Here is a 21,419-nt window from a genome sequence, read left to right as displayed (position 1 = left end):
TTCTCGATATTTTGCGATTTGGAATACAATTATCAATTTATTCAAACAACACGTTATTATTAGTTCGAGTAGTCATATTAAAACACACACAATTATCAATTTATTCAAATAACACTTTATTATTGGTTCGAGTAGTCATATTAAAATAAACACAATTATCAATTTATTAAAATAACACTTTATTATTGGTTCGAGTAATTATATTAAAACAAACGCAATTATCAATTTATTAAAACAACATTTTATTATTGGTCCGAGTCGTCTTTCTGTTGGGTCCGAATAGTCTTTTTGTATGGTCCGAGTAGTCTATTTGTTTGGGCTGAGTGGTCTATCACTTGGTCCGACTGGTCTTGAACCGAGTGATCTTTGGTCCGAGTGGTCATGGATTCTTGTCGTAATTGTACTTGAATTTCCTATGCTGTCACCCCTAATACGAAATGATATCTTCCGCAGAGTGACGTAACCATCTTCCATATTGGTATTTTTCTCTGGGAAAAGTTTGTGATATTTCAATTTTTCAAGAGAGAACTTGTTTTCATCGTTGTGATAATTAGTTGTGCAATGGATTTTATCGAACGGGAGTTCATTACAAACACACAGGTAAGTTTATAATAACCAACGTTAAGTAGTTTGTTCATAATCGAAGAAATCCGTTTAAAATTTCCGATGAATCAGACAGTAGGCACCATCACATCACTTCAAAGTTCAGTTGAGTGACTGATGGAATGCATGGTCAATCTGCTGGGGCCTTATTATTAATTAGTAAAGTAGGCTGCAGTACATTAACATACAAGTGCCATCACTTATAAGCTTTTATTGAGTCAAACTGTTGTCATAATTCTGACAGTTATGAACTAAAGGCCTCCATATAGTTCTGATATTGAGGTGTCAGGAGAATTACAGATGAACTGCACAGTACAATGTATTTATTTCCTTTTAATTTCTCAGCATGGAAGAGGTTTTAGTATTTAGTGAAATAACCAAATGAAGTTAATAGACTTTTTATTTTTTTATTTAGATTTAGAAATATCAAGATGAGTTGGGCTGTTGATGAATGGAAGGATGGGCTTCCAGCTAAAGCTCTACAGAAGATTGGTCAACTTGAATCTCAGCTAGAAAGACTTAAACGGGAGAAAGATCAGAAACAGTTTCAGTTTGAAAGTTTAGAACAGGTATAAAAGACTCGCCCCCCCACCAAAAACCAAGACTTAACATACAATTGTATGTCTTTGTAAAGTGTTCTCACCCCATCTTACCCAGTGTTCAAAACTCAAGCTGTAATTTACAGTGTTATGACACTAGAAAGTCAAACTTTAATTTAAAAGAACTTTTCAAAACTCCAGTGCAAAGGTACTCTATCATACTCATGGGGACTATGAATGATGGCAAATATAGGAATGTAACAAATCCTAAATGTACAGGAATGACGTTTTTTTATATAAAAAGCTGTCTGAAGGACCTTTATATAGTTTATGTTAGTAGACTTAATCATACCTTGTACTGTAGAATATAGTCATGTCATATATACATGTACCGGTACATTGAGCACTTGGTTCATAATGCTGAAGTTACTATTAAACGGTCTTTTACATTTGTTTCAACACAAAGTCTTAATATCTCAGTTCAACAGGGATTATATAATAGCCAAATCTTACTATTGTAGGTCTTTCTTTGGACCTTAATGTTATTATAAATTATTAAGTAGACATGGCTCTGATTTTAAGTAGATTCGAACTTTTGACCATTTAATGATTTAACTTAAAAATGGAGAAGGAAGGCTAAGACTCGAATGACCAGTATATGATGGTTACGATCAATGCACATATCTTGTCAAAACTACAATCAATGTTAACTTTGCTCCAAAAAAGTAATTTTTGAGTGAAATTTTCAATATATTCATTTTGTGTTATCTATTTTTAAAATATTATAGTGAGAATGGCCAGCTCTTTATCTAAATCTAACATAATTCCCCTTGAATGTGTTGTACTAACATATTTTAAATCTGTATTTTTTGTCTTTGTTTTCCAGTCATTATCCGTTCAAAAGAGAAAATTGGAGGAAGAGAAATCATTGTATGCTACATTAAAACATGACAATCAGGTGCTGGAGAAAGATTTAGGTGAAATAGAAAAGAAGAGAGCTAAATTAGCACAAGAATTACAAACTAAAGACAATCATATTTCCTGTTTAACAGGACAATTGTCCCACACTAAAACTTCTGTTGACAATGAAATTTCAAAGGTGATTATCAGTCATTATTTTTTAAGGCGAGCATTCGCTCTCAAGCGCCTGTCGCTACCCTGAATGTTGACCGAGGGGAGCTTTTTCTCCCTGTCCTTAAAATTGAAAATCGCTCTCCTTTACAAAGTCATGGTGGGGTTTATTATCATTTATGAATCCAGGAATGACCCCCTAATAATGTTAGTAACATGCAGTTATTGATCTTCAGAACCATTTCCAATAAACACAACCAATCACTCTCCTTGATATCAGATCACTCTTCTTAATTTCTAAATCATTCTTCTTATCGAAACTGGGAGTGGTTTTTTTTTAGGGGAGAGATTTTTTCAATTTGTTGATTAAAGGGATTTTTTCTCGGCTCTCCTCTAAAATACAAACAATAACGACTGAATTATTGGCCTTTACAAAAAAAATATCATAGGGTTGCCTGCTCAAGCTCATGGTTTACCCGTGTCAGTGTGGTGCAGGACGGATGGCCTGACAAGGACAGCTGTCTAGTCGTTCAGATGGGATGGAAAACAGAGATCTCTTGTATGCATTGTCATGCACATAAAAGATGCCTTGGCAGTTGGAATTTCATATAAGGGTAGGCTGAACACTGCAGTCCGGCCCTCATATCAAACTGTATGATGTATGTCTGTCCTCATTAGGCTAGTCGGAGTAGGACATTCAACCCCATTTCGTTTCGTTTATATTTCAGTCTGTTCATTTGAAGTCCGATTTAGAGCATGCTCAACAGGAACATCTGGAATTCAGCAAAAAGTTTGAGAAGTTAACGGCCGATCATGCTAAACTACAAGAATATAGCAATCATCAAAAAACGCAGATTGAATCTCAAACAGATCGTGTGAAATGTTTGGAGAATGATTTAAAGAAATTACAGGGTGAAATGGGAAAAGGAACTAATCAGTCTATTTATACCGGTTCCGCTACTAATACAAGTCCTACAGGTAATCTCAGTCTTTGGTTACGTCATTTCCCACCCTCCTACAAGATAAGAAATAAATTCTATGGAATACAATTACAGCTTATTATTGATAAACATTTCAACTAGGTTTCTCTAGTCATTATTAAGCAATGCTGAATGTCAGTAATAAGCAGTATTTGTATTCCATAGAATTTGTTTCCCATGTATTAAAGTTCAGTTACTGAATGCCATTGAAACAATTTGATAAATATACTGTTGACAGTTTAAGGTTTTCCCGGATCCAGTATGCTAGTTAGATTTAATCCACAGAGAAATATAAATGTCAAATTGAGATCTTGCAGAAATTCACCGATTGATTGTCGACAGACCAAAAGGTCTATGTATTTTTTTATGGAGAGTGAAATTGTAATGATCTTGTCTAGTAATGTTATATAAATAGTTCACAAAGCATTCTCAGACTTAAGTTAAGAATTTGCTCAACTTTTAATAAAATCACTGTTTATGAGAAATATCCTTGATCCAGAAACACAAAACTTTGCACATGTAGTTTCTTATTGATGTATTTGATACATTAAAACAAAAAACGTTTTATAAAGGGCTATATTTTAGTTAAAATTAATAAAATAAGGCAAACAATATTGGGTAAATTCTTAACTTGAGTGTGAGATTGCTTTGTGAACTAAGGGTCTGTTGTTGACCGAGATGTTCCTGTGATTTCTGGCATGGTTTCCTTATAACAAAGGTCCTGGCAAGCTCCCATGTATATTATACATATGTTGGTGTGAACGTTAAAGAACCCTTGACAGTTGGAATTTTGAATAATTGTAGGCCTTGTCTGTCGTTTAAGTTTATTTCATGTAAATATTGATCCTTACCTATATTTCATAGCAACAGAATGCTCATCATTAAAATCTAAAATAGCTGAGTTAACATCACAACATGAAAAGGATGTTGAATCTTATAAAAGTTTGGAAGCTGAATTAAAAGTTCTTCAATCACAGGTGAATAAAATTTTAGATCAATATACATGAAGGTTATATAGCTGTGAAAATTTGAAGATTGTACATGTAGTTTATATAGCAGTGAAAATTTAAAATCATTGTACTTGTAGTTTATATAGTTGTGAAAATTTGAAGTTGATGTACATGTAGTTTATATAGCAGTGTACCTATTTATTCACAGAATATAATAGGTCTAGTGTGATTAATTCATTGCCAATTTATACCGTTCCACTGTTGAATGTATATGCTCACACAATTTACAGATATTGCCTGAGATTGTTATAAATTTAAAGAAACCTAAACCCCTGGTAAGGGACAACGTATAGTTGTTTAGATTGGTGCGCACGTAAAGGAACCCTTGACAGTTGCAATGCAAGATAAGAGTAGACCCACATAGCATACTGCATGGTGTATTCCCGCCTTCATTAGCCCAGTAGGAGCAGAACGTTAAACCCCATTTCATTTCCTCTTTGATTTACATAGATAATGTTAAATGGGGTTGATGTCGTGTTTTATTTCAATTTGTTATTTAAAAGATTAAACAAAAGTTCTATCTTTAGTTTAATAAATGATGCTAAAACTTGGAAGAAATAAAATGGGTTTTTTAACGTCCCACTCTAAAACTTGGAAGAACTATAGACCAATCAAATTCTGATGTATTGTTGTGAATGCTGATGAGAGAGACTTACATTGGAAAATGGATCAGCTCTGCACTAGTGGACTTGCTTAAACTGCAGATAAATTGATCTTTAAGATTTGAAAGAGATATATTATTCAAGTAGATTGGCAATAATTATTTTAATCAATATTTGAATTATATTTAATTTATTTTTTCAAGGCTGGTACAGATAATTCCAAACTGGTTGCTGAGTTGTCTAATCTAAAGAAAGAGAAAGAAAGTTTGACCTTGCGTTTAGAAAACAAAACAACAGCCTCAGATAACAAGGTTCAACAGATGGGCCGAGAATTAAATGATAATAGAGGCATGACTGGTATGCAAGTTGAAAAGATGGAAAAACTTATTGATAGATTAAAAAAGGAAAATGAAGGTATCTTTATGGCATATTGCACTATAACCTGGGTATCATTTGATCTTGTGTGTGTATCTAGCACTAATTTCTTTTACATTCATTTGTAATATCAAATCTTTCTTTAAAAATAATTTAAAATCACCCCAAATCATCTAATTTGTACTTGTGTCTAGTTTAAAGCTGACTGATTAATTTTGATCATGAGTTTCCAACTTACAATTAAGTGCTGAATACATAGGATTAAATGATACCCGGGTTGCAGTGATGTATTATAATACAATTTTTACACTATTATTTATAATCTATTGTCAAGGTAATCTATCTACATGCATATTAAACTGTTTGATGTTTAATTATTTTTACATTATAACATTTAAAGGCACCCAGATGCCAGTCAGATCTACCCTCCATATCAAGCCAGCCTTGGCGAGACCAGGCTGCGCACTCTTACCATCATTCCTTACAGGTTAAACGAATATAACAGCTAATTTTGAAATCCACTGATATGTTTCTTACAGGGTTAAAGAATGGAACAGCTAATCTAGAAATCCAGTTACAGTCCAAGAGTAAAGATATAACTGAAAGTAATAATAGATTACATAAACTTCAAAGTGACTTGGATAAAGCTGAAATGATGGTGGATGAAAAAGAGAAGCAGAGTAATCACTTTAAAGAAGAAGTCAGTCGAGTTAGAATTCAACTCGATCAGGTTAACAATAAGGTATTTATCGTTTTTTTTAGATTAAATTCTCTGAATTTTTTCTTGACAAGGAGTAGGGTCGCCTGTCCAATCTTGTGGGTTTTCTCTGGGTCCTCCAGTTTCCTCCCACCACTAAAGACCCCTACGGCCAAGCAAATTATAAAATTAAACCATATGTTAGTCCTGAAATGACATTTACAATGACCATCTGTTTCACTGTGTCTTCTAACTCTGTGTAAGTTCAAATGCATTCTCAATGTGACCTCACATCAATACAGTGTCAAATCATTCACATCGATAGCACATGCATTGTTTACATAAAATCGGTCTGGGTAGAATGGTGTCTTTTACTCATTTTGTACCTGTTTACACTAAATAGGCATGGGGGGGTTGGATGGCTGAATGGTTAGCGTGCGCGCGCTGTATCATAAAGTCTGTCATTGAGTCGACTGGCGTGGTTTCGAATCCCCGGTTGTACGTGGCAAGGAGTAGGGTCGCCTGTCCATCCTCGTGGGTTTTCTCCGGGTCCTCCGGTTTCCTCCCACTGCTAAAAACCCCTACGCGCAAGCGAATTATGTAAATAAAAAATTAAACCATACGTTAGTCCCGAAATGACCTAGTTTGTGTCGAGTGGACGTTAAACCCCATTTCTCTCTCTCTCTCTCTAAATAGGCATTTTTTATACGCCCACATTTTTATCTTGACATATACTGTCGTTGCCCCTGGATGCCCTTCCATCCACAATTTGTTTGTGGACAATCTATGAGTCACAATTATTATCCGTGTTTGACGAAACTTTAAATATAGGTTTATGTCTTATTCATCAATTGATTATTTCAGGTGTTAGATCTTGAAAACAAGAGTAAAAAATTACAACAAGACTATAATCAGGTTGGTAATAGATTTGTCATACTAATACACCTGTAAACTCGCATCATGTAATATTAATACACCCCTTAACTTGCACCATATAATACACCGTAACACACATCATATGATATTAATATGACCAAAACTCACACTATATAATATTAATTAATATGACCTGAATTCACACCATATAATATTAATTAATATGACCTGAACTCGCACCATATAATATTAAGCTTAGACTATGTAATATTAATAACCCTAAACTTACACTTTATAATATTGATACATGTACGCCACCAACTCACACCATATGATATTAATGAAATGAAATGAAATGGGGTTTTACGTCCTACTGTTCTGCCTCTAACCTCGGCTAATGAAAACGGATGATATTAATACACCTTAACTCACACCATATTAATATCAATACACCCTCAATTCACATCATATTAATATTAATACACCCTCAATTCACACCATGATATTAATACACCCTAAACTCACACCATAAATTATTAATATGCCCTAAACTCACATCATATCACCAACTATCACCAACTAATCCACTCAAGTAAAATATCAAGAAATATAATTATTTTATTCATCTTTTGATAGAGCGAAGGAGATCAGAATAAAATAAGAAGTCAGCTTGAAAAGAGCGAGACAGCTAATCAAGAATTAGAGAAGACAAAGAAAGAATTGACCGACAAGTTAGCGGCAATAAATCATTCCCTTAATACACATGATCAAACTGTAGCCGAGATTAAAAACAAAATGGAGGCTGCTGAAAAAGAAAAGGTAGGTCTTTAATGCCAGACAGAGAGAAGAAATCTCTTGATGGATTTTAACTGCTTTTAGGTTTTAGTTTTGCTAGGATCAACAACCTGCTTGCAAAAAAAAGATTTTGATGGTTTGTTTTACACATAACTATCGAAATTTTAATGGTCATCTCAAAAGTAAGGTTTGCAAAAGCCAAATCATTTTTAATGCATAGATACTATAAAACAAGTTATTGGCCCCTTTGACACATTCTGTGATTAGTATGACTGCAGGTGCTTCGGACAATTTTGAATCGGGGCGGGGGGGAATGGCCGAATGGTTAGCACATGCAATCATGCTGTATCATAAGGTCTGTCATTGAGTCAACTGGCATGGTTTCGAATTCCTGGTTATACGTGACAAGGAGTAGGGTCGCCTGTCCAACCTCATGGGTTTTCTCCAGGTCCTCCGGTTTCCTGCTACTGCTAAATACCCCTACGCACAAGCGAATTATTGAAATAAAATTGAACCATGTTTTAGTCCTGAAATGACCTAGTTTGTGTCAAGTCGATGTTAAACCCCATTTCTCTCTCTCTCTCTCTCTCTCTCTCTCTCTCTCTCTCTCACAATTTTGAATGAATTATGGAAATAAAATCTACAGGAATGTAGTGCAATGTCAAGCTGGATATTACTGATGTCAGTGACTTGGGATTGTATGAGCATAGCAGAGTATATCAGTTGTGTACAACTAGAAATCCTGTGATAGGCAAGATAACCTGGCTTTATTCATGATTTGAATGGATGATTGTAGGGACCAGAAAGCAACAGCATCATTGGAGGTCTATTTGTATATTAATATTAACCTTTCTTGTGTTCTCTTCCAGAATTCAGTTGTTTCAAAGTTTGAATCCAAAGATAAAGAAATAGAGACAATGAAGGCTGAAGTCAGCAAATATAAACTTGATAAAGAACAGGCGGAGCAAATCAACAATGAACTTCGTGCTAAAATGATGGACAAAGATCTCGACCTGGAATCAGCACAGGCCGAATGTGAAAGACTTCGCGTCAGGCTGGACAAAGAAACAAAAGATCTAGAAAAGAAACAAAAAGATTTAGAAAACGAAAAAAGTTCGTTGGATGCTGAGTTGGGACGTAAGAAAGTCGAGATAGAAAATCTGAAAACCGATCTACAGGAAGCGAAAGCGACGATACAATGTCTGCAACAGAATCTTGAGACGAAGGAGAAAGAATTTAGCAAGTGTACTACGAGCGTAGAGGAACAGAAACGAACAAATGATAGTCTGATTTCAGAGAAAAACAATCTGTTGGAGAAACTGAAAAAATTGCAAGAGGAATTCACCGATAAAGACAACGAGCTGAAAGAACTTGTGAAAAAACTTTCAACCAATGAGAGTGAGTTACAGAAATATAAAAATCTATCAGAAGACAAAGACTTACAACTTCAGAACAAGTGCGGAATCATTGAATCACGTGAGCTAGACATTAAAAATTTGAAAGAGACACTTCGTGATTATGAGATTCGTATAGAAGAGACGAAACGACAATCGGACGGCGAAGCAAAACACACGAAGGACGAAAATAACAAATTGCAATCAGAAATATCAAATCTAAATAAACAAATACAAACATTGAACTCGGAAGCAAAAGATAAAAAAGAGACGCTAACTCAGCTAAATGGTGAAATCGAGCATCTTAAATCGTCGCTCAGTGGGAAAGAGAAAGATTTTGACGCACAGTGTAAATTAACAGAATCTGTAAAGCATCAACTTCAAACGCTCTCCCATGATTCTGAGGTCAAAGCCAAATCTTTTAGCGACGAAAAGGAGCGATTGACGAAACATTACGAGGATGCTCTCTTTGAAAAATCTACAGACATTGAAAATAAAGCATCAGAATTAACAACTCTGAAATCAGAGCTGGACAAAGTCCGCCATTGTTTTTCTGATGCAAGCTCTCATAATGACAAGTTAAAGCAGGAGTTTTGTAGTCTACAGGAAGAAAAGCAGACGTTAGAGAAGCAGTTGGCCAATATCGTCCAGAAACATGAAGATTTACAGCAACAGGCGTCCAATTCTAACGACGAACGACAAACAAAAGCGGAGAATATGAAACAGAAAGTTAACGCATTAGAGCAAAAAATGGAAGGCAAGTCAACTTAAAAATTAAATTCAAACTGGAATGTGTTTGGTGCAACTTGATTTTGTTTTGGTAATTCATTTCTTGATAGCACCAACACAGTGACGGAACTACGGTGGCTCCAAGAATATGGTGCTGGCCCACTAACCAGGAGTGGAGTTGGATGGCCGAATGGTTAGCGCGTGCCCGTTGTATCATAAGGTCTGTCATTGAGTCAACTGGCATGGTTTCAATTCCTCGGTTGTATGTGACAAGGAGTAGGGTCGCCTGTCCAACTTCGTGGGTTTTCTCCGGGTCGTGGGTTTCCCCCCAGTGCTAAAGATTGAACCATGTGTTAGTCCTGGAATGATCTAGTTTGTGTTGAGTGGAGTTAATATCTTAACTATTTCTGTTGTGAATATGATGTTGATGGTGATGTTTTTCAGATTGTAAGAAAGAAATAAATAGTTTAAATGAAGAATTGGGTAAAGCCAATTATAGAATAGAGGAATTGACTGAACAACTAGATGTTAGACAGAAAGATCTTTGTACAATCACAGATAGATTACATCTTACAGAAACTAATCTTACAACTTTACAATCAATTCATAGGTATTACTTCTTATACAATAAATTATATCATACAAAATCATATCTAACTTTACAATCAATTCATAGGTATAACTTCTTATACTTGTACAACCTCGTGGGTTTTCTCCGGGTCTAAAGACCCCTATGCGCAAGCGAATTATTGCAATAAAATTAAACAATATGTTAGTCCCGAAATGACTTAGTTTCTGTCGAGTGGACGTTAAACCCTATTTCTCTCTCTCTCTTTACTTCTTATACAATGAATTATATCATATTAAATCATATCTAAGAAATTTATATGAAATAGAAATGAAATGGGGTTTAACGTTCTACTGTTCTGCTCCGACTGGGCTAATGAAGACGGGCATGCATCATACAGTGTGCTATGGTGGAAATTTTGCCCAGACAGTGACGCTACGGCCTACTCTTACATCGAATTCCAACTTTCAAGTTATCTTTTATGTGCATGCCAATGTGTATACGGGACCTCAGTTTTTGTCCCATTCAAACGACTAGCATGAAAAATAACTGAGATAATAACTATATACATATGCCATGCAGTGTGCTATAAGGAAAATTTTGCCTTGACAGTATTTCTCTGTGTCTGCTTGCTTGGACCCATCCAAATGACAAGACACTGTTTTCATGCTACTAATGCAAGGCCCTCACCACTGACGATGGAATCGAGAAGAATTTTCTTGGTCAAGACGAGGATCGAACTTCAGGCCTCATTATTCGTGAGCCCATGCCATACCGACTGAGCCACCTTAGCTTCCCAATAATTTAATGCCAGTTGTTGTCTATGGATATTTTCCAAACAAATAGTAAGTAAGCATATCCTCCTTGCGTACAACAACAGTTCAGTTCAAGTCTGACAACAAAACAATATTCTGAACCTCCAAATCTTCAGTCTCGTCTGTCCCACCAATGCTAATGCTGAAGAGTTCTGCACGCTAGTAAATTAATGAAATGAAGATATATCAACTTGAATTAATGACTTAGTTTTGTAAAGGCAGTCTGTTACTCGATGTCTTTCTTACTAATTGAATGTAGTCTCAATATTTTTTTTAATAATATTTTGTTGTAGTAATGTTGAAAGTGAGAAGAATAATCTAGAGAAACAGCTAGCAGACAGATGTGAACAGTTGGATAAAATAATGGACGAGTTAAAGACGGCAAAGGAACAATTATCACATAGAGATCAACAGTTAAAAGGTATTTTAATCTCCATTAGAATTATCACATAGTACAGCGCAGTGGACGCTTACGGCTGGCCACCTGGATCCATTCACTTCATTTGATATTTATTTATTTGGTGCAATGTCTATTTTCTGTCTTGTCCGCAGGTTTATCTTGTAGATTTTTGTTTTGCGTGTAGTGCGGTCCTCCTGCACATACTAATGGAGATAAACAAAAGGCCTGACGAGGATAGCTGTCTAGTTGTTCGGATGGAACAAAAAACCAAGGTCTCTTGTACACATTAGTGTGCCCGAAAAAGACCCCTGAACAGTTGGAATTCGATCTAACAGTAGGCTGTAGCACCGCTGTTCCGGCAAAATTTCCCCCACGGCACACTGTAGGGCGTATGTCCTTCTTCACTAGCCCAGTCAGCGCAAAAAAGTAGAACGTTAAGCAGGGCTTATGTCAACCTTAAACTAAGAGGAACTGGCGTTTCCGCAACTGGGAGCAACTGCCTTTAGCTGAATGGAACTGAAAAAGGTCGACCTGAGAAACTCAAAGCAACTGGGGTCAACTCGTTTCCATGGAAATAACATCACATGGTAAGATACATGTGACTTTATAAATAGGCAAAATGGAAGCGGACAAAGGCATCCAGTTTCAAATGTTGACAAAAATATCAATAGTTTTGATAGCGTCCATCTGCATTTTGATTATCAGCTGCTTCTTATGATAGAAAATTTTTTAATTTGTCACCTTTTTGTTCTTTTAGATACACAAGGAAACCGACAAAATTCTGAAAGTCATCTGAAGGAAGAACTGACTGAGAAGACTAACATAATTTCTGACCTGAGTAAGAATCTAGCAGACTTGCAGGATGAGTTACAGACAGTCACAGAGAAATACAATGTCTCGATCAACCAGTCCACAGACATGAAGAATATATCGCAACAGAAGGCTGGAGAAACAAGCCAACTTGTATCAAAAATGGAAAATTATGAAAAAGAATTGTCAGATCTCCAACAAAAGTTAGCAGAAACCACTACGCAACTAATGGAAGAAAGACAGAGCCATGGTCAAGATAAAGAATATTTACAAAATGCCAAATCAGAACTTGATGCTCTTAAAGATATCCTCGGTAAGAAAGAGCATGAGCTGCAGGGCGTTAATGAAAACATGGGCAAAACCAACAACACTCTACAGATGCAGCTGGATGATTCGTCAGCAGTATGTCAAGATTTGAAACAGAAATTAGAACAAGCGCAGGCTGCTTTGAATCAAAAAGATCAACAATTACAAGACATCCTCCAAGAACTGAATTCTTTGAAGCAAGAAGCTGGTACAAGTCATGCTGGTCTAACGACAGATGTAAACATGCTCACCGACCAGATTGAGCAACTGACCACACAGCTTGAGAAATCAAAAGAACTCCTTTCCCAAAAGGAACTCGAAAGAGAAGCCATGGAAGCAAAACAGAAGGAACTGACAAGCACAAATCAAAAGATGCAGGCAAAATTGGACATGCTGCAGATGGACTTGGAGGAAAGAGAAGAGGACATGAGTGAACTTAATGGAAATATGGAGCAAGCCAAACAAAACATGGCTGACTTAAAAGAAAAGCTGCAGAACAAAGATTCACAACTAACACAAATGCAGAAAGAACTGGAAGACACAGGAAACAAGTTAGCCAAAATGACCGACAGTAACGACAAACTTACAGAAGAAATGTCTCATATGAAGCTTAACCTTGATAGAGCTTCTACCGAAGATACTGAGATTAAAAACAGATTGCAAGCGGATGGTTTGAAATACGAAAACCTATCCAGAGAATGCCAGGATTTGAGTCAAACCCTCGATAATCTAAAAGCAGAGAAGTCGATCCTACTTACAGAACAAGAGAAACTCCAGAGTAGCTCTCAAGATCTGGAACGATGTTTGAATGAACACAAGAGATTGCTTGAGGATAAGACAATAGCATATCAAGCTCTCGAAAAAGAATGCATGGGCTTGAAAGAGGGTTTAGATGAACGAAATTCAGAGGTAAATTCTAACAGTACCACCATCACCAACTACATAAAACAAGTGGCAGATTTGGAGAAGAACATCAGTGATCTAAACAGACACATCGAAAACAAGAACGAGGAACTTACAGGCATGAAACATCGATGCTTGTACTTAGAGGAAAACATGGATGAGCTAAAAGAAAAAAATCTGAAGCAGTCAGAGGAGCTGAGCACACAAGTTATGTCTTTAGCTAAACTGGAAGAAAAATTGCGTCTGCTGGAAGGAGAGAAGACAGATGCAAGCCAGACATCTTCTAAAGAACTGGAAAACATGCAGGTGCAAGTTACATACAAGCAGGAGATCTTTGACAGAAAGTTATCCGAGCTGGAAAACTTTAGGAAACATAATGTAGAGTTGGAAAAATGGCTACAGCAGAGTAAAGAAACAGTTGCTGTCAAAGTTAAAGAAAATGAAGAATTGTCTGCCCAGTGTGACCGATTACAAGCTCAGTTGGAAGAGAATCGATTGGAGATGGAAGAGAAAAATAAACAGTTGACATCTTTGAAAGAATCATCATCACAGCTTGAAAGTCGTCTCGTTGATAACCAGAAATTAAAGGAAGAAGAATGTGGAGACATTATGAATGAAGCCAATGGCGTGAAGTCAAAGCTACAAATGTTACAGATGGATCTGGAAGACAAAGACAACCTCATTGAAGACTTGAACACCCAGTTGAAAAACTTGCAAAACATGCACAACCAACTCAAATCTGACTTTGATGCAACAGTGAAAAGTCTAAAAGATACACAAGCAGAGAGAGATAACCTTGGTCAGAAGAACATAGATTTATTGTCAGAAACTGAAAATCTTCAAAGTGAAATGGGTGACAAAACAACTAAGACGACAAACTTAAAGGAAGAATGGGAAAACAAAATGGCAGCACTAGCAGAAGAGAAAACCAATCTCCAGGCAGAACAAAAAGAGATCTGTTCAAAACTTCAAGCCATGGAAGAAGTTTTAGAAGCTAAATCAGAGGAAGTAACAACACTTCAAAATAAATTGGAAAATTTGAGTGCTGAACATTCTGATGAAAGAAATAATCTTGAAACTAAACAGCAGAAGTTGGAGGAATCAAGTGCACTTATAAAAGAACTTGGGCAAAAGCTAGAATTGATATCATTGGAGAGAGACGAACTTCAAAATTTCAAGACACAGATAGAGAATGATTCAGAGGCCAGTACCACCAAAACAAAGGCACTTGAGGAACGACTCCAAGAGAAAAACAAACAAAATGAAGACCTCCAGTGTCATCTGGAAATAGCTCAAAATAAAATTGAGGATCTAAAGTCAGAACTAGAAGAAATGGAAACATCCTATCTGAAGAGTCAGAACAGCATGACAGACAACCTACATGAAGCCAATAAAGATTCTGACAGACTGAAAGAGGAAATGGCTTTGATCAAGGAAAAACTTAACGAAAAGGCTCAGGAAATTAAGAGTTTGAATTCAGAGATTGAAGAACTCAATACCAAAATGAATGAACAAGAAACTGAACACAAAAAGATGTCAGATCGCTTGGTTGATGAGAAGTTAAGTCTCGATTCTCAGTTGAAGGCAAGTCAACAAGCTGTAATAGAGCTACAACAAGATTTGGAGAACCAAAAAGCTGAAGTATTAGAACTTGGGAATAAGATATCAGAAATAGATGATCTGAATGAAAAGAATTCCAATCACAGCAATCAAATCAAACAAGAGATGAAAGAAACAATCCAAAATTTGGAAGAAAATATTGCAGAATTGAAAACAAAACTCAGCGAAAAAGAGGAATCTGCCTCGGAAATTGAACAACTGCTCCAGCAAGAATCTGAACTGGTTAAATATCACAAAAAGAAAACGGAAGAGGATGAAATGAAAATGGAAAATCTTCGAAATAATTTATCATCCAAAATCTCAGCCCTCGAGAAACAACTTTTACAAGCAGATGATCGGTATTCTGTCTTGGAGAAAGAGATGACAGAGAAAATATCTGCTAATGATGGAGATATGGGTGATAAAATTGCATCACTGAATAATGAAATTTCTCGACTTAGAACCTCAGAGAGATTGAAAGATGAAGAAATCCTGGTTTTGACCAACAGTCGTAAAGAAAAAGAAGAGGAGTGGACTTTAATCAGCACGCAACATTCCGAAAAATTTGAGGTTCTTGAATCAGAACTGGTTTCTTTAAAAGACAGCCATTTGAGTCTACAAGACACCACCATCAGTCAAAGAACAGAACTGGAACAAAAAGAAGCAGAACTGAAACTTAATCTTCAAGATCTTGAAACTAAAAATGGACTACTGCTCGAAGAGAAGCAAGAGCTTAATACAGAACTTGAAGCTGTCAGAAGTCAACTTGAAGAATTGAAGTCAAAAATGGAAGATCAGCAGAATGAACTAAAGGAGATGGTGCATCTAAAGATGAAAGCAGAAGTTGATTCAGAAGAAAAGGTTGACCTACTGGAATGTAAAATCGAAGAACAAAAAGCTGAAATTGAAAGATTGACAGAAAAGCTTCAGATATCTCAGAATCTTCTCAATGAGTTGCAGAAGACCCACTCAGATAAAGATTTCTCTCTGAAGAACAGAGAGAATGAGCTTTTAGAAATTGCTGATCAAGCGGAGCTCTTAAAATCAAGTAAAGAAGAACTTGCTGTGAAGATCGAAGATATTGAATTCCAGAAATCGAGCTTAGTGCAAGGACTGAATGTTGCTAATGTCGAGATGAAGAATCTTTCAGCAGAGAAGGATATTGTAGAAGAGAAACTTGCAGAAGCCGAGGCAGCCATGAAAGCTACTGAAGCGGACAAGGAAATTGTACAACAAACTCTTACTGACACCAATGAAAAGCTTCTTGAAGCTGTGGCAGAAGTCAAAGATCTTCATCAGAAGTTAAAAACATCTGAAGATATCCAAGAACGATTGAAGGAAGATTGCAAAAATCTTCAAGAAGAGTTAAACCAGAAATTCCAAGATCATGAAACAACTACTGTTTTGTCTGCTGACCAAGTTGGAAATCTTCGCTTGAAGATCTCAGAAATGGAACAGAACATTCGAAATCTCGAAAACGAAAAGCTGGCATGGGAGGCCCAAACTGTTCAATTTGAAGAAGAAATTGATCAGCTCAGAGCAGATAATGAAAAACTACTTCAGCAGTCATGTGAGCAAGAACAAGAGTATGTCAATGCAACATCAAAAGCTGCTAAATTGTCTCAAGGACGGGAATCGCTTTTAGCCGAAGTACAAACGATGAAATCTAGACATCAAGATCTAGAAGAAGAAAATACATCCCGGCAGGATGAAATAATAAATCTCCAGAATCAACTTACTGAGAAAGATGAATTAATCATGAATTTACAGACTGAACTCCGATCTATGAAGAGTAGGTCAGCAGAATCAGAAAACCTCATAGACGCATCTAAAGAAGAACTGGACAGCATTCGTGAAGAACTGAAAAAATCTGAAGAGGTTCTAAATGAATTACAAGGAGAATTACAGACAGAAAAAGATGCTGTTGTTTCAAGAACTAGAGAAAATACTGACCTTAAAACAACCATAGCAAGACTTGAAGAGAGAATTGAAGAACTTCTCAACCAGACAGAAGACTCATCCCAAGAAACATCCAGACTTCTGATTGAGAAAGAAAAATTGGTTGATGAACTGCAAGAAACTATTGGCTCAAACAAAGAGACGATAGCCAACTTGCAGAAGCAGAGAGAAGCCAATCAAAAGGCTCTTGAGGCGAAAGAAAATGAGAAGGAACAGATTGTGGAAGAACTTGAGAAGAAGCAAAATGAGGCACAAGATGCTAAAAACAAATTGGCTGAGCTTCAAGAAGATAAAAACAACATAAACGATAAGATTAGGAACCTTGCACAATCACTGCAAGAAGCCGAAGATAGAAAAAATTATCTTGAATCGCAGATTTCTACTGCTCTTGATGACCTTATGGCATCTCAAGTCAGCTCCCAACAAGCCATTGACGAGAGAGATCAAATACTTCATGACAAGGAGGCATTGAAGGATGCTAACGACAACATGGCTGCACAGATTTCAGAAATGGAAGAAAAATTGTCTAATTCTAACAGCACTATAGATGATTTAAGAAAGGAGTTATGTGTTTCGTCAGAAAAACTGAGAAATTACGAAACAAATGAAGAAGAAGTGAAAGAAACCATTGATTTGAGGGTGACGGAATTGATGGAGCAACTTTCATCAGAAACAGAGTTCAGAGAGAAATTGCAATCTGAATTAGAAGAAAGAGAACAAGAATTATTAACGACATCCGAAGAAAAACGAGAACTCTCAGAATCAAATGAAGAGCAGAAACTCAAATTAGATGATTTAATGGAAGAAAAGAGAAAGTTGGAACAGACGGTCAAGACATTATCAGACGAAAATGAATCACTTTTATCCAAATATACAGATCTTGAAGAAGAATCCAAGAAGATGAATGCAGAATCCGAAATGTTGTCTGTAGACAAGATGGAACTTGATGAACTTATGAAAATCACAACAGCCGATAAACAAAAACTTGAATCTGAAATTACTCAGAAAGATAAAGAAATTGAAACGCTGAAAGAGGCTGTGCAAGAAAGTGAATCCAAGATGGCTGGTTTGAATCTTAACACCGATGAGCTGCAGACACAAGTGAAAGAATTAGAAAATGAACTTAAGAGTAAAATGGAAGAAGGAAATAAATTGAATGAAGATTTAGAAAAACTTGAATCACAAGTGAAAAAAATGTCAGAAGAAAAAGAGTGCCTGGAAGCAAAAAATCAGACCTTGAACAGTGAGAAAACCGAAACAGAAAAACGAGTAGTTTTTGTCGAAGATCAACTCCAAGAAGTAAAAGAGGCTTGTTTACAATTACAGAAAGTCATTGAAAAGCGAGAGACTGAATATAAACAGCAGATTCTGAAGACCAAAGTAGCCGAGGGAAAAGTATCGACCACATCGAAGCAAATTGAAACTCTGGAAGAAGATGTTAAGGAAAAAGACAGAGAAATAAAAATTCTTAAAGAAGACATCGAAAAAATCACCAAAGAGAGAAAGGAAGCAGAAGATACAACAGAAAACTTTAAAGATGCAATGGAAGCGATGGAAATGGAGGTTTCGACCACATCGAAGCAAATTGAAACTCTGGAAGAAGATGTTAAAGAAAAAGACAGAGAAATAAAAATTCTTAAAGAAGACATCGAAAAAATCACCAAAGAGAGAAAGGAAGCAGAAGATACAACAGAAAACTTTAAAGATGCAATGGAAGCGATGGAAATGGAGGTTTCTTCGTTGGAGGCCGAGAAATCAAATAATGCCGCAGAAAGAAAAACATTGATGAAGGATTTGGATGATAATCGTCAACAGTTGACCAAATTGAAAGAAGAAAATGGCCGACTTGAACAATCTGTTGAGGACCTGAGAATTAAATTAGAAACGGAGGAATCTAGGATGGAGAATAAATGTGAACGATTAAATAAAAGTGTAGTTAACTTGAATGCTGATATATTTGAGTTACGTGAGAAATTGAGACAAAGCGAAATTAGAGAAAATTCAACAACATCTGAAAACAAAGATCTCAAATCAAATCTAGAAAAATTTGAAAAACTCAATGAAGAATTACAAATTGCTAATACCCTTGCCAGTGATGAACTTAAAACTAGTCAAAAGGAATTGGAAATTTGTGCCAAAGACAAAAATTGTTTCAGTGAAAAATGTGATGTGCAGGAAAAGGAAAAGAACGATTTGCTGAGTAGATTCTTGACGTTAGAGGATCAGAAGTCAGTGTTGGAATTATCTAAGAAAAGTTTGGAAACTAGCATTGAGAAGTTACAGCTAGACGTTAAAGATAAACAGTCAGAGATTGAAGTTTTGAAAACATCTTTAGCTGATACTGTAAAGGAAATGGATGATTCTAAACAGTCTGCCTCTGTTCTGGAAAAAGATTTGCAATCATTAAAATCTCAAATGGAAGATCAAACACAACAGTTAGAGAAATTAAAAGAAGAAAAAGTTTCTTATGAACAGTCACAATCAAATCTTACTGATCTTAAGGTTAGTATACCGGGGCCTTATCCTCGAAAACTTAAATTAAAATGTTTCAAGAAAACAGGCTTTTCATTGGCTAATAGCTGAAATTTGCTCTTCTCTTCCTCACCCACCTGGGGGGTTGGATGGTCGAATGGTTAGCATGTGCACGCTGTTTCATAAGGTCTGTCATTGAGTCAACTGGCGTGGTTTCAATTCCCCGGTTGTATGTAACAAGGAATAAAGTCGCCTGTGCAACCTTGTGGGTTTTCCCTATGCACAAGCGAATTATTGAAGTAAAATTGAACCATATGTTAGTTCTGAAATGACCTAGTTTGTGTGATTGTATGTTAAACTCTCTCTCTCTCTCTCTCTCTCTCTCTCTCTCTCTCTCTCTCTCTCCTTCCATAGATGAAAAATAAATAATATCTTACATAAAACTAATAGGTTCACCAGCAAGTGAATTCGTAAATAATGTTTAAAGTGTAGCAATATTAAAGTAAAAAATTATAAGGACATGTTTAGCAGATTCTTTTTGGATTTCATGATAAACTATATTAAGTTAAATGTCAAATTATTTTCAGTGTGAGTTTGAGACAGTTAGTGCTGAAAGAACCAAGTTAAAAGATCGTGTGGAAGCAATGTCATTACTTGAGAAAGAAGTTGAGAAAATAAAAGAAGCTCATGAAAATGAAATGTTAGAAATTAGGAAGAAGAAATTAGACGTAGAGCTGAAATGGTCAACACAAAAAAATGAGGTAACCATTTTACCAGCTACCTCAATAAGTTTTAAATTCGGGGGTTGGATAGGGTGGTCTAGTGGTCAAATGAGATAACCATTTTACCAGCTACCTAAATGAGTTTAAATTCGGGGGTTGGATAGGGTGGTCTAGTGGTCAAATGAGGTAACCATTTTACCAGCTACCTAAATAAGTTTTAAATTCTCTCGGGGTGAGATGATGGGGTTGTTGACTGGTCAAATGCGTGCTCTTTAGGTCAGTCCCTGTCTTTGGGTCAAGTGGCGTTTTGATCCCACGCTTGTTTGTGATGAGGAGTAAGGTTGCCTGCCTAAACTCGTGGGTTTCCTCTGGGACCTCTGGTTTCTTGCCATGTGTTTGGGGGGATTAAGTGTTCTAGTGGTTAGGGTTATAAGAAATATAACAAATATGTTTTATATTAATAATTATAAGATAAGCTAGGTGCCATGTGTTTGGTGGGATTAAGTGTTCTAGTGGTTATGGTTATAAGAAATATAACAAATATGTTTTATATTACCAGTTATTAGAGAAGCTAGGTAAGCAAGCTGAAGAGAATGATTATCTAAAGAAACAGGTAGAACAAGGAAAGAAAATGTTAATTAAAGGCCAGGAGATAAATTCTAGTCAAAGTCCAGAAGATGCTAATAAATCTCAGGTAACTTGAATACCCCTCCCTCGGACCACTTCATATTGTTGAAAATTTACAATACTTTAGTTTTCACAAGACAGGCATGAACAGTTTGTTATGCTACCACTATGAAAACTTTAAAATAGGTTAAACACAAACGCTTTAGATCATATTATCTATCATTGAGTCAAGTAGCATGGTTGCACGATCTCCACTGGGTTTTCTGTAGGTCCTCTGGTGTTCACACACAGCAACTACTATGTTTAGTATTGAATGCTGGACAGGATTTATATTCACAAACCTGAATTAGTTGGATGAGTATCCACAGTCCAATTGGTTCAAATATAATATTCCCTTTACCTTACCATGTGCATTTAGAATAATTTAAAACTTTTAATATAATTTTCTGTACATTTTTAACTGAAACCGACAGTATAAGTTGCCACAACCGTATGGTTTTTAAAAATTAGAGAGCAGTATCTTTGAAGGCAATATTGTATTCATTTTAATTCAGTTTCTTACCTCAT

At 36.0% G+C, this 21,419-nt stretch overlaps 3 protein-coding genes across 3 annotated transcripts; all 3 read left to right on the top strand.

Moving 5' to 3' along the window:
* The first annotated feature begins 1,024 nt into the window (after window positions 1-1,024).
* Window positions 1,025-5,439, top strand: LOC126821346 (centromere protein F). The gene is made up of 6 exons (XM_056101057.1): window positions 1,025-1,172; window positions 2,029-2,241; window positions 2,942-3,191; window positions 4,058-4,170; window positions 5,009-5,219; window positions 5,426-5,439. The coding sequence occupies exons 1-6, from the start codon at window positions 1,035-1,037 to the stop codon at window positions 5,437-5,439; spliced, it is 939 nt and encodes a 312-aa protein (XP_055957032.1). The 5' UTR covers window positions 1,025-1,034.
* Window positions 5,440-5,736: 297 nt separating this feature from the next.
* Window positions 5,737-9,713, top strand: LOC130012918 (ERC protein 2-like). The gene is made up of 4 exons (XM_056101056.1): window positions 5,737-5,922; window positions 6,742-6,792; window positions 7,390-7,572; window positions 8,418-9,713. Exons 1-4 carry the CDS (start codon window positions 5,833-5,835, stop codon window positions 9,711-9,713), a joined length of 1,620 nt encoding a protein of 539 aa, XP_055957031.1. The 5' UTR covers window positions 5,737-5,832.
* Window positions 9,714-11,350: 1,637 nt separating this feature from the next.
* On the top strand, window positions 11,351-14,126 carry LOC130012945 (uncharacterized). The gene is given in 3 exon segments (XM_056101157.1): window positions 11,351-11,475; window positions 12,212-13,868; window positions 13,870-14,126. Coding segments are annotated over 3 exon segments (1,845 nt in total). The 5' UTR covers window positions 11,351-11,417; the 3' UTR covers window positions 14,000-14,126.
* Window positions 14,127-21,419: the final 7,293 nt, after the last annotated feature.

The sequence above is a fragment of the Patella vulgata genome, chromosome 5 (genome assembly GCF_932274485.2).
Source record: "Patella vulgata chromosome 5, xgPatVulg1.2, whole genome shotgun sequence".
Classification (NCBI taxonomy): domain Eukaryota; kingdom Metazoa; phylum Mollusca; class Gastropoda; family Patellidae; genus Patella; species Patella vulgata.
This window is presented reverse-complemented; position numbering and strand designations above follow the sequence as displayed.

Bases quoted from the DNA above. Each gene is read 5' to 3' on its own strand.
- LOC126821346 (XM_056101057.1), top strand. From the start codon at position 1,035: ATGAGTTGGGCTGTTGATGAATGGAAGGATGGGCTTCCAGCTAAAGCT. The intron at 3,192-4,057 runs GTAATCTCAGTC...TATATTTCATAG, and splicing joins TACTAATACAAGTCCTACAG to CAACAGAATGCTCATCATTA. The intron at 4,171-5,008 runs GTGAATAAAATT...TATTTTTTCAAG, and splicing joins TAAAAGTTCTTCAATCACAG to GCTGGTACAGATAATTCCAA.
- LOC130012918 (XM_056101056.1), top strand. From the start codon at position 5,833: ATGATGGTGGATGAAAAAGAGAAGCAGAGTAATCACTTTAAAGAAGAA. The intron at 5,923-6,741 runs GTATTTATCGTT...TGATTATTTCAG, and splicing joins TCGATCAGGTTAACAATAAG to GTGTTAGATCTTGAAAACAA. The intron at 7,573-8,417 runs GTAGGTCTTTAA...GTTCTCTTCCAG, and splicing joins AGGCTGCTGAAAAAGAAAAG to AATTCAGTTGTTTCAAAGTT.